This window comes from Drosophila busckii, chromosome X, assembly GCF_011750605.1.
Source record: "Drosophila busckii strain San Diego stock center, stock number 13000-0081.31 chromosome X, ASM1175060v1, whole genome shotgun sequence".
Classification (NCBI taxonomy): Eukaryota; Metazoa; Arthropoda; class Insecta; order Diptera; family Drosophilidae; genus Drosophila; species Drosophila busckii.
In genome coordinates this window covers 8,258,314-8,271,373 of record NC_046608.1, presented here as the reverse complement: position 1 = coordinate 8,271,373, position 13,060 = coordinate 8,258,314, and the positions used below count along the sequence as shown (strand labels likewise).

The 13,060-nt window shown below is 40.1% G+C and overlaps 1 protein-coding gene across 1 annotated transcript in view; it reads right to left on the bottom strand.

Annotated features, from left to right (window-relative positions):
- LOC108605452 (acetylcholine receptor subunit alpha-like) overlaps window positions 1-13,053 on the bottom strand; it is a 37,912-nt gene extending 24,859 nt beyond the window's left edge. The window contains 1 exon segment of the mRNA XM_017995137.2: window positions 12,893-13,053. Coding sequence (XP_017850626.2) covers window positions 12,893-12,950 — 58 coding nt within the window. The 5' untranslated portion in view covers window positions 12,951-13,053.
- Between the last annotated feature and the right edge of the window lie 7 nt (window positions 13,054-13,060).

Genomic DNA, 13,060 nt, shown 5'->3' with positions numbered 1-13,060 from the left:
TTTTTTTACTTTAATAATTCACACGTAATATTGCGAAACTTACTAAACTCAAATTGTTTATAAAATTTGATGCGTTTCACTTACTCAACAAGCGTCCTTATATTTTCTTTATAAATTAGACTTTAGTCTAAGTTGGCTGTAGCAAAAGTAAATCCTTATATTGCTATGCGGCTGCATTTCTATGCTCAAAGTGTATATTTAATTGACTGCGCCGCACTTTAAATGAAATCCAAACTTTTATTCTCCCTCTCTGTCTAGGCTTAGACCCCAATTATAGTTGAACGTGAGCGAGTTGCAGCAGTTGGCTGCTATTTTCGCGTTGACATTTTAAACGCTTGAAATTTACACGCAATTATTGTGAATGCATGTGAATGATAACTGGCAACTGGGCAACAACAACAAGAAACAAAGCAAAAAGGCCAAGAGACTGAGCTGAATGAATGAATCGTCGTCGTCGTCATCGTCGTCGTCGTGTGCATGGGGCAAGCAAAAATATGTAACTGCAACTGGCAGTGGCAACAACAATTGCAAGTGCTACTTGTGTGGCAAGTGTGTGCGTGTGTGTGTGTTGGGGGCTTGGGGGCATGGCTAACGGGGACGCATGAATAATAAAACACTGCATCGAACAATGCAAAAAACAGTGTCGAGTCCTGTGCACCGCCCGACCGCCCCTTTGGCCATGACGTACGCGCCGCCAATTGTAAACTCTGTGTGGGTGACAAACTGGCCGCATTCCGTTGTCTGTCCGCATTCCATAGCAACGCCGAAACTAAACTAAAAAAAATGGCAACAAATAGTTAAAGTTATAATTTTTGTTTTGAATTTTTATGGCAAATACTAGTTAAAGCAGCTGCGCACTAACTAAAGTGTATTTGGTAGTCGTTGTTCTACATTTGCTGCCGCTGGGCAGACTGTGTGTGGCACGTACTTGTGTGCAGACCGCAAGGTGCAGCAATCGCAATTGCAGTTGCAGTCACGCTGTTGTCCATCGTCACCCCAGTCAAGCAGCTGCCCGCGCTACCCCTTCAAAGCCTTAAGCTGCACGCCTCTGTGCGCAGCAAAAACAAATTACACTTGAAAAAAAAAGCAGCAGCAAAACGAGACGAACATACAAACTGTATGCATACAAAAACCAATATTTACAAACACACACACACACACACACACACACACACATGCACATGCGTTGTATATACATTGATACATATAAACATTTATACATAGTGTGGGGCTTAATGTGCGAACATTTATTGCTTGTGTTTGGCTAGCAACACTTAACATACAAATTAATTGTTGTTACTACTTTCAAGTAGCAGACTAAAGTTGCTTTAATATTTATCACTCATTTATCGAAATGCAAGCAAATTTCCCTAAAATTGCCCTCGATTAAAAGCGCATGTTAACTTAACAGCAACAGCTTTACAGCTAATGTTAAGTTCGGCTCTTGACTTCACTTTCATAAATAAGAAATGGTTTTATTTGTTGTAATTTAAATTAAAAATTCAAAGCATTTATGCAGCTTAAATTCAGTGTAAAAATGTAAAAGAATTCAACATATAAATAATTTGTTGTTACAATTCAAGCGTAATTCTAAGTTTCAGTTACAGTTTGTTCATTGCTACAATTTATAAAGCTAACAATGCAAGTAACTATTTTATATAGTTAGGCACAATGGCATAAATAACAAAATTCCAAAAAAAAAAAATAACAACATTTTCAATTTTTGCATATTTTTTACAACTTTAAATGAATTGAATTCAACATCAATTGCAAGCTTCATATAAAAATCAGCTCATAAATATTTTTTACATTTCAAATATAACAAAATCTTGAATTTAGCGTCACTTGCAGAGTCTTGAGCTTAACTATAAGACCCACTGTAATTTGCTGCACAGCGTCTCAGTCTCAGGCAGCAGGCAAATGAAAAGCGTGGCAAGCAACTTGCAACACTCTTGTCAAAAGTGAATGCGGCAAGCGAATGCCATATGCTAGGCATATATATAGTATATATAGTATGTATATAGTGAAAAATTCGCATTCATTCGCAATCTCGCGCATTTTTCTTGTTCATTTTCTGTGGTTTTTTTTCTGTCGCTTTTCGCTTGCGCTCTAATTGTTTCTGCTTGACGTTGTGACAAGGTAATCAAGTCCCTAGACAAGCGCCTGAATATGTGAAGCGCTCTAGCTCTCTGAGGCTGTAACGGAAGCGGCAGCGGAAACGGAAGTGCAGCCATTGACAGCAACGTGTACACACATGTGCGCTTATCGCGTTTGTCAATGTGTGCAAGTGTGTGTAAGTGTATGTGTGTGTGCAATAAATCTAATAACAGCTAACCGCAAAAAAAAAAAAAACGAGCAGAATAAATGAAAATCAAAAAGAACTGAAAAAATAAAAGAGCGCGCGCTGCGCTGCTGCATTTGCCGCATGCCCCAACGCACATGTCAATGTCAAAAATGGCACTCCAAGTGGGTGGTGGGCGGTGGGCGCTGGGTGGGGGGTTCGTCGCGTCACGCTCGATTGGCAATAAATTGAAATACGCGACCATAAAATCACTTAATTGCGAATTCGTGTCGCTGTCTGAACGAACGGGAAGCGGCCAATTCGAGCTTGAGCCCTGCGCCTTGGCAAGCAAAGATATCAACACCCACACCCCCCACCCCCTGCCCCCTACAGTGTCTGTGTCAAACAGAGTGTGTAATTGCTGCATGTGTGTGTGTGTGTGTCATTTGTGGGTTGAGGGTGCAACTCTGCGTTGAAAGGTGTCTGCGGCTACTCGGGCGTATGCGTGATGTTCCTTGACGATTATGGCAAATTGATTTGTTTGTTGCGTTAGACGTCGTCGTCGTCGTCGTCGCGCACTTTGCGGTTTTTAAATGCCGCTCACCAAATGCCGGAAGACAAATGAACAATTGACGCTTATCGGGAGAAGCAGCAACAGCAACGACGACGACGACGGCAGCGGCTTACGGCTTCTCGTTATCTGCTTATGGCTGCGGCTGGCGCCACCACTGGGCAACGCATTCCCTGCAGCTGCTGTTATCGGCAAAGGTGCAAAGGCTCATACGCCAAAGTGGCCGTGGCCGTGAATGGCCAATTGACAAAATTAATGCCAATTTCAATTAAGCAACGCTCTGCCACGCCGCTGCTTTGTTTATAAACAAAACACTATAGCAACAATATAATGTCACACAACTGGCGCTCACTGATAGCCGCAGCTTGCGAGCTTAGCTTTTGAATTCGATGTGCAGACACTTAACGCAGCAATGGCTTCAATTAATTACAGCCGCAGTTAAAACTTAGATGTCCAGCTAAAGTTGAGCTAACTGATTTTACTTCAATTGCTGCTTCAATATAAATAAATATTTAATGGCTGAAATTCCAATTCATTCATTGCTGTTGGAATATTTTTTACTATTTTATTTTGATTTCGCTCAGGCGCGCAACTTTTCAAACTTTTCTTGAATTATTTTAATTACTTTATTGTTTATGTTTATGTTTATGTTGCATAATGCGATAAACTTCTACATTGTTTGCAAATAATCTTTGCTTTATTGAACGCAAACTTTGAAGAATTAAAAAGCTTTAAATAAAATTATTGGCTAAGCAGCAAGCGATTGAAATTTTGTAGCTTGCAGCCATTTTGGCTTCCAAAGCAAGTAAATATTGAAAATAATAATAATTATGATTCGTTCACTGCTTTTGAACAGTTCAACGGTCCACGCATGACTGAAGCTGCTGCCGCCTTCGCCTCTTGCTCTCGCTCCTACGCTTGATCAGAGCGCTGAGCGATCGCTGCCTGTCGCTCAGGCTCTCTGCAGGGCTTGGCGCTCTCCGCTTCTGTGGTAGGCAGAACAGCAAACGAGGCCACATCAGCGACTAAACAAGCATTGAGCGAGCTGCCAGCATAATAATAATAAATAATTCCAATATTGCTTATATGCTATGTTTACTGTACTTCAACTTAAACATAGTGATCAATTGTAGCTGCTTAATATAATTTATGCTTAACAATAATTATGAGAGTGATAGGCAGTTAAATATTTTTCAAATCTGACTATAAATTGTGATTTTGCTATATATAATTTAGCGATATAAGTAAAGTAGCATTTATATTAAATTTATAGCTGATGGAGGCAACAAAAAGCGACAGCTCAATGGATTTTGAATATTTTTGCATAAAACTAAAATTTAACGCTTTAAATTAAATTTAATTATCAACTGCATTTTTGAATTGAAACACAATCAACAACAGTTTAACATTGGACTGTTAGCTAACGACTTGCTAAAATTCAAGGCATTTAAATTGTTATAAATTGTTTAGCTATAAAACTAAAGACTACAGTCAAACTAAAGCTTATGCTATGCCGAAAGAGTCAGTTGATTAAAGAGTCGAGTGGCAATGGGACTCTAGAGAGTTTAGCAGCCGCTGCGCGCCTCTCTATCCTATTTGACCTAATCTTGCAACGTCACGAATCAAGGTCGGTGGATCGCTTGACATGGGCAAAAGCAAATGATGTAAACGTGCGGAAGCTGTAGCTGCCACAAGCTTCTCGCCACACTAAAGTGAACTTGAGGGTAGCGGATTGGGAGGGGGGGGGATCAGGTTGCGTGCTGTTGCAGCTCTCAAGTGCAGCTTGCTGCTAACGAAACTGCTGGAGCAGCCCAAAGTTGGCGCTTGGATAAGCAAATACAAATAGCAAATGCATGCCACCCTGGTTGGGTGGCTGGGTGGTGGTGGCGCATTCACGCGCTTTGTGGCGCACGAAAAATGTTATGTAAAATGAGTTGCAGCCATATCAGGCGTAAAGTATCTGAGTATCTGAGCAGATGCTGCGTTGTCTGCTAAGTGTCTCTTACCTCTCGACATTGCAACCAAAAGAAAAGAAGAGCAGAGCAGAGCGTGAGCTGAAGCAAAGCGAAGCACACACAGTTGGCTGGAGAATTGTAAATGTCAGCGTTATGCTCAAGCAGTCATGTGTGAATGCTCGCACTCTCTCCCACACTCACTCTCTCTCTCTTTCGCTCAGTGCTTTTTTCCATGCACATCCATCAATTGTTGCTATTCACATGTTTATAATTCTCGCTTGTTTACTTTCGTTTGACATTATTAGGGGCAATAAAATTGCCATAATTGCTGCATCACATCATCGATCAATAATCATTGGACAGAGATTCGACACAGTATCAAACTCTGTACTTAGCAGCATCATGCATCACATCAATATTGATCAATTGATGCAAGCGCAGCAGCGACAGCCCCAAAATAGTAGCAAGTACACAAAGCTAGACGTGCGTACTATGGAGCAAATGGCGCAATTTGCTGAACAGCAAGAAACTGCAACTGTTAGAAACTGTAGACTTAACAGAGTGCGCATTGCTGTTAAATTAACAGCTGTTTAAAGCGATTTTATTGAACTTCTGCTTATGTTTGTCACTTTTAATGATCCAGAACATTTTGTAAAACATTTTCTTAATTAAAACCTGCTACAAAAGCAAAGCTGTTTTCCTAATTTCCCATTTCTATTAATTGCATATTGCAAAATTTTGCTTCATCTAATAATTATTTAAATAAATGTTGAAACTGAAACTGTACACTTAACAGTGTGCGCACTGCTGTTACATTAACAGAACTTCTGCCTATGTTTTCACTTTTAATGAAAAATATTTTCCTAATTGAAAAAGTTTTATTTTGTGCTGTTTGCTATAAAATGCACAAATGCTACAAAAGCAAAATGCTGTTTACCTAATTTCCCATATTGCAACATTTTGCTTCAACTAATAATTATTTAAATAAATGTAGCTACAAAATATGCTAAAACTGCCCATAGTAGCTAGCAAAGCTCGAAGTACGTCCATTAATAAGTCTTTGGTCTGGGCTGTTAACTTGCAGCAAACGCTTTGAACTTATAGAACAGGCGAAGCTAAAAGGCCAAAAGCTGAGAAACTCGAAATTAAATTAATTTCAAGCGCTCGCTCTCTCTCTCTCTCTCTCTCTTTCTCTTAAAGCGCAGCTAGAGAAGTCGGTTGCTGGTGTGAGTGGCATGCTTATGAGTTCATAAAATGCTGTTTGAATATGCATGAGGCTCCAAGGAGCGCTGAGTGCAGCAGCAGCAGAGGCGGCAGCGAAGCCAAAGGCGAAGCTCGCAGCACTCGGAGCTGTTGGCCAGCGTCGACGCTGATTCGAGTCCGCGCGGATGTTTGGCTTGAATTAAATTAAGGAAACCAACGCTGGCGAGTGTCTGTTGCTGCTGCTGCTGCATGTGGCATGCAGTAAGCATGTTGCAATAAATTAAAACGAGCGTGGCAAGTGTTTTTTTGGGGCGAGGCTACATCAAATTATGCATAGGTTAAAGCGACAGCTGGCAATGAGTGCGGCAGTTGCAAGTTGCAGCCTAAAACTCTTGTGGCCAGCACAGAAAATGTGGCAGCAACAACAATGCAAAAGAAGCAAAAGAAAGCAAGAGAAAAAGGCGCAGCTGAAAAGGAAACTCAACTTGAAGATAAATGCAATTTTCTGCAGCAGGAAAATGCAGCTCGCAGCTCGCTTTCGCCATTTCCGCTTAAGCTAGTTGTTGTTGTTGTTGTTGTTGTTGTTGCTGCTGCTGATATTTTTTATTATTATTCACTTTTACTGCTGTTGCTGCCGCTGCTTCCTTAGCGGTTTGTCATACTTCCTTTTGTTCGACCCTCGCGCTCTCTCTCTCGCTCAGTTGTCAGTCATCTAATGGGGCAACAACTTTACTTTTAAAAATGCAGGCCGCAGTGTCTAGTGTCCTGCCATAACTTGCATAGCCAGCGAGCGTCAGAGCGAGGCAGAAAGAGAGAGAGAGAGTGAGAGAGGTGTAATCTAGTAAGCTCTTTGACCCACAAGCACTGACAAGCTCTACACTTTTTATATGCTGATTGTTGCATTGTTGTAACACAATAGAGCGAGAGCGAGAGAGCGAGCGAGATAACTAACAATGTTGTTTCAAAATGTAACCCGAAATGTTATGTAATTTGCTCTAACCAAAGCAGCAGCAGCAACAGCACCACTAATGTAATTATGCCACGCTGATTGTAAATACACTGACCAAAAGCAGTCCCGAGAGTTCTATCAAACAGTGGAAGGCTGAAACAGAGCAGCAGCAGCAGCTTAACAGCTGTCAGCTAACAGCAGCAGCAGCTTTACATTAACAGCAGTTGATCAACAGCAGCAGCAGCTTAACATGAACAGCAGTTGATCAACAGCAGCAGCTGCTTAACATTAACAGCAGTTCATTTGAATAACAGTTCGCTTAACAGTTTCTGCTGCTAAGCGCTAATGTTATTGCTCGAGATTAACAGCAGTTGAGCAGCAGTCGCTTAACAGTTTCTGTATTTAAACGCAGCTCACTAACATAAACAGCAGCTTAACATAGCAAAGCTGCACACTTAACAGCGTGTGCTGCAGATCGCTTAAATTCAAGTCTGTTAATAAATATTTGTGGCAAGTTCTTCCTGCAACTTTAGCTAATTCACTTTGCAGCAGCAATCAAAGCGCATTTGTGCATTCGCCGTATGCCAAATGCCAAATGGGCAAATGTCAATGACGACGACGACGGCGCCGTCAGTCGCAGCTGCAGCAACATACAACATGAGCCTCTGGGCCGCGAGCCTTGGCTCGCTTCGTTCGTTCGTTCGTCCAATGCATTTTCATTTGTGTAATTACATTGGCGCATTTTCAAACAACAATTAGCGCGTGCTGGCAAGTTGCGGCGGCGGCGTTGGCGTTGGCGTTGGCGTTGGCGCTGGAAAACGCGACTCGTTTACAAAAGGCACTGAGGCTGCGCTGCTGCATGCAACATCATCAATCATGCATTTGAAAAGTTTATTAAAGCGTGTGCGGCAGGCGGCAGCGGCACGAGATAGAGCGAAGCGTAATGCGTGATAAAGCAGGCGAATGCACATTAGAAAGGTGCAGGACCCACTACAACGGGGGCAAGTGGCCTGGGGGCGGGGGCATGTTGCAAGTGTACTTAAGCGCTAAAAGTTTGCAGTTGGCTTTGGCGACCGACCCCAAGCGCAGTCAAGTCAAGCAAACTAACTGAATCTGGGATCTGGCTGCTGTTGCAGCAAACTTTAGACAAACTCACACACACACACACACACACACATAGACATATTGCAAATCCATCAGAAAATCAAGCACTTTGCTTGAAATAAATACTTTTAAATACAAAATTCATATATTTTTCAAACAATTTCGATAATTATAAAGAATAAAGTTTAATGTTTCGCTTTAATGTGCGCTGCATATTACTTTATAAATAGGACTCTTAATTAAAATAAATAAGTGCACATTTCTGCTCAATTCCTGGAACTTTTGTGCACGAAAATATTTAACGTTGGCTTGAAATTGAAACTGACTACAATGGAATTATGTAAATTATAAAAAATTATGCTCTGCTTGAATTATTAAGAATTAAGGGTTAAGGCCGCACTATGCGTATGCGTAATATTCATAATTGTATGTTATGTAAGGCTGCGTTGATTTTATTAATAAAGTGGCATAACATAAACGTAATATACAGAAAATTTATAATATATTGCATATTAACTTAAATTTGCAATAAAAAAATTAAATTTGTGCATTTATAAATCGCATGATTTCAAACTTAATTCTGAAAACTGAGCACTGATCAACTTAAGATCTTGACTCTCTTTCTCTCTGTCTCTCTCGCTCGCTCGTTGCTGGCTTTACGTCTGGCTTATGAATCATGCCCAAAAATTCTGCAACGTCAATGACTGGCGACCTAAATTCTTATGCTTGTGTTGCTGCTTTGTGGGCAGATGATGATGATGACGACGACGACGACAACGACGAGGACAATTGCGTTTGGCCATGAGCAACGACAGCGACTGCGACAGCGACTGCAGACATTTTGCGACTGCGGCAGCGACAGAGCGACAGCGATAAACTTTCTAGCAAGCAGTCAACTCAACTCATGAGTGTGGGGGAGGTAGCCACACCCCTTTTTTCGCGTTGTCGTCGTCGTCGTCATCGTAAGCACTTCACTTTTCTGTATTAGCGCCACGTAAGTGCAGCCGCAGGGGCGTGGCAATTGCATTACAAATGGAACTGCTCCACTGAGTGGCCGGGGGAGTGAGAGTGGGAGTGGGAGTGGGAGTGGGAGTGGCAGGCGAAGGCGCTGAGTGTGCAATTTTGCACTTTTTCTTTCTTAAGCTCTACAAGCAGACAGCTGAGAAATAGTAGACGACATCAATAAGACGCACCCAGGACACACTACAAATCCCCTCACAGAGCAGAGCCAGTGAGCGAGATAATCTCGAACTTCTCTTTCAATTGACTTGTATTATATTAAGCGAAATTAATGTTACAGTAATTTGTTAAAATTTGGCTTAACTGAAGTATAAATAGTAGAGACGAGCTGGAGAGAAAACAAAGAGAGTAAAGCAAACAAACTGTCAGTCTATTCTCTGCTTTACTCTCTGCTTCTTCTTCTTGACTGTCTTTGTCATATTCAGTATATGAAACATCAGTGAGTGGCAACAGTTATGCGCACTCTATGAATTTGATAACTGGGTATGCTGTACCATTGGCTGCAATTTTGTAAAATTTTTTATAATTAAATTAAATAAGTGCTATTAAAAGCAACAATAATAACAATGTACTTGGCATTTAGCATTATTTTGTTTAACTAAAAAAAAGAAAGTTAAATAAATAATTTAATTATTGCATCAATGTTGGAAAATAAAAACATATTTAGCTATAATGTTAACAATTTCTTTTTTTATAAAATTAATTTTAAACTAATTTATAACCACAAAAATAATTAAATCTTAGCATTGCTTGTTTTTGAAAGACCCATAAAAATCTTTAAATTATTAGCTATACATTTTATAACTATTTTTTGCAGTGTATGCATATGAAAATTAAAAAAAAAAAATAATTATTGCATCAAAGTTGGAAAATAATGAAATGAATTGAATTGTATAGAAAATTTAGCTATTTAGCTATAATGTTAACTGTTTCTTTTTTTATAAAATTAATTTTGAACTAATTTATAACTATAAAAATAATTAAATCTTAGCACTGCTTGTTTTGGAAACACCCACAAAAATCTTTAAATTATAAGCTATAATTTATAACTATTTTTTGCAGTGTATGCATATGAAATTTAAATAAATAAATTAATTATTGCATCAATGTTGGAATATAATGAAAAGAATTTTATTGTATAGTAAAAAATAAAAACATTTTTAGCTATAATGTTAACTATAACTATTTCTTTTTTTATAAAATTAATTTTAAACTAATTTATAACTATGAAAATAATTAAATCTTAGCACTGCTTGTTTTTGAAACATCTTTAAATTATTATCTACAATTTATTTAACTATTGAGTGTTGTATTTTTTGCAGTGTATGCATATGTAACTGCATTAAGTGCGTGCTGTGTCAATTTGATTACTTAGACTGTCCCCCCGCTAGGCTTTAGTCAATGTTTAATTCATAGCATTGCTGCTAGCAGGCAAACTAATGCTGATTGATAATGATATGCTGACAAATTGAGAGAGAGAGAGAGAGAGCGACACGTATGTAAATGGGCAAACTTGTTTACACTCTGAGTACTTCACAAGCTGAGCAAATAAACAAGCAAATATAAAATACACAACAGCAGCAGCAGTAGCAGTAGCCAATTGTCCATGGCTCTATAATCATGAATCATCAATCATAGTTTATTTTCTTAGTGCAGAGAGCCAAACTAGTTTAGTTTAGTTTGGCTTAGTGTAGCAAGAAACAAGAAGAAGAAGCAGTCACAAACATATATAAACCTTTTTTGTCTGTGTGTGTGTGTGTGTTAGTCGTTTAATGGCCACAAAGCGGAAACTGGAGCGTGGCAACTGACGACGACGACGACGACGATGTAAAAATTGCTGCAGTTGTTGCTGCTGCATTAGCAGCCATTTGCAGCAGCTATTGATGCGCTCTATACGTGTATGTGTGTGTGTGTGTGTGTGTGTGTGTGTAGCGTGCTTAGTGCTATTTATTTACGTTTGCTGCTGGCGCTGGCTGCTGCTGCTGCTGCTGCTGCGTTGTCTGTTCTGTTGGGCAAGCGCCACCGCCGAAAAATGATGACATGAAAAATTGTGTTGCCTGCTTTTGGGCGCTCGCTGTCGTTCCTTATTGTTGTTGCTGTTTTTATTTGTTATTGGCAGCCTGGAGGCAACAGCAGCAGCAGCAGCAGCAGCAGCAGCAACCGCATATATAAACTGTAAATGCGCCCCTTTTATTTTCTTTCGCCTTTGCTTTCGCTCTCTCTCTCTCTCTTTTTTATTATTGCGCTGCAATCTTTTTATATTTGCACAATTTATGGCATTTTAAATCGAAAGAAATTCCCAAGCAGCCGCCACAATTCAACAGAAAGTTTTGCGCTTCATATGAAGTATAACTGTATAAATTGTAATTGCCTCTAATTGCCAGCGCCACGCCATTAGCGCTCGTTGTCGTCCTTAGCAGACGGCGACGAGTGCTGCATAAAAAAAGGAAAAACCAAAACCAAATCGACTGACCATACGCACTTGGGCGCTTGGGCTGGGCGTCGTCGGCGTCGGCGTTTGGCCAGGGCCAACAGCTTTGGGTCAACAGTGGGCAGCGCGTGGGCGCGCGTTCTGTGTGTGTGTGTGTGTGTGTGTGGGCGTGGTCTGCCTTGTGCTAGTTTCTGCAGTAGACAAAACATTTGCTTGACACAGCAGCAGCAGCAGCAGCAGCAGCAGCTGTGCCCTCATTTTCATCGTCGCTTACTTAAAACTGAAACTGAAACTGAAATCAACACACACAAGCGACCGAATCCAACGAGTCCGAGTGCGAATCCGTTTTTGTGTCCTTGTCAGCTGCTTTCAACTGCTGCTGCTGCTGCTGCTGCTTTTTTATTTTTCGTTGTTGTTGCGCTCGCTCGATTCGATTTCATTTGCACTTTCAATTTCAATTTCGTAAGCGCCGAGCTGAGAGCTGAGCGCTGAGTGCTGATGTCGACTACAGCTGTTATTATTCAGCTAAATTGAATTCAATTGCATATTGATTGATCCAAAGCAAACTCAAGTTAAATACTTAGCCAGGCAATGGATAGCAACAAATGACAAATAGATTAACGAACAAAAAGCTGCCAAAGTTCAGTTTTTAGTAAAATTTATTTTAATTATTTCAACGCAGCTCACAAAATATATAAATCATGCAACTTATGTTGAAAATTCAGCGCACGAAAATTCAAATGAAATTTTGTGTATTCAACAAACTTTGTTGTGTTTTAAGCCAAACAAACAAGCCGCACGCAATGGCAGCTAAAAAATTGTTAAATACAAATTTAGCATAAGCACAAAAACATGTAGAGAATATTTAACGCAGCATCTCAATGTTTGGCATAAATTATTGCATTCAAAAGAAATTGTCACTAACATAAGTTTGGATTAAGTCGCCGCAAGCGGTCAAGTTAATTGAAAATAAATGCTTATGTGTATTATTTTTAAGACTTTCTATTGTCAAAGGCTTGAGCATTGGTAGCAGTGAAGTGAAGTGAAGTGAAGTGACCGCAATGAGCTTTTGCGCTTATTTGACGTCGCAAATTGGAGTTTTGTTTAAACAATTGTATTGTGTATTATAAACATAAGCGCAACACACAAGGCAACAAGCCTTGCGGCAAAGGCACTTGAGTAAGCACAGAGTGGGTGGTGGGTGGTGGTGGGGTTGGTGGCTTGGGAATTTCAATGGAATTGGCACAAGGATTTGTTATTGGGGCAAATGTCAGCACCGATTGCCTTTGTGTGTGTGTAAGTGTTTGCCTTTGTTTGTAACGCTACAAAAGCTAGCACATATATATATATATATATATATTATATAGTAGGTACTTACTTGATATAAATGAAAGCACAAGAATCATATCTATGGTCATCACTTGAAACCACTTCATCTCATTTCCCTCTTCGCGCTTGGGTGGAGCGTTGTGGGCGTGGCAGCGACGACAGTTGACAGCGACAGTTGGTACCAACAAAATTACTGACAGCCAATTGTTGTTAACAT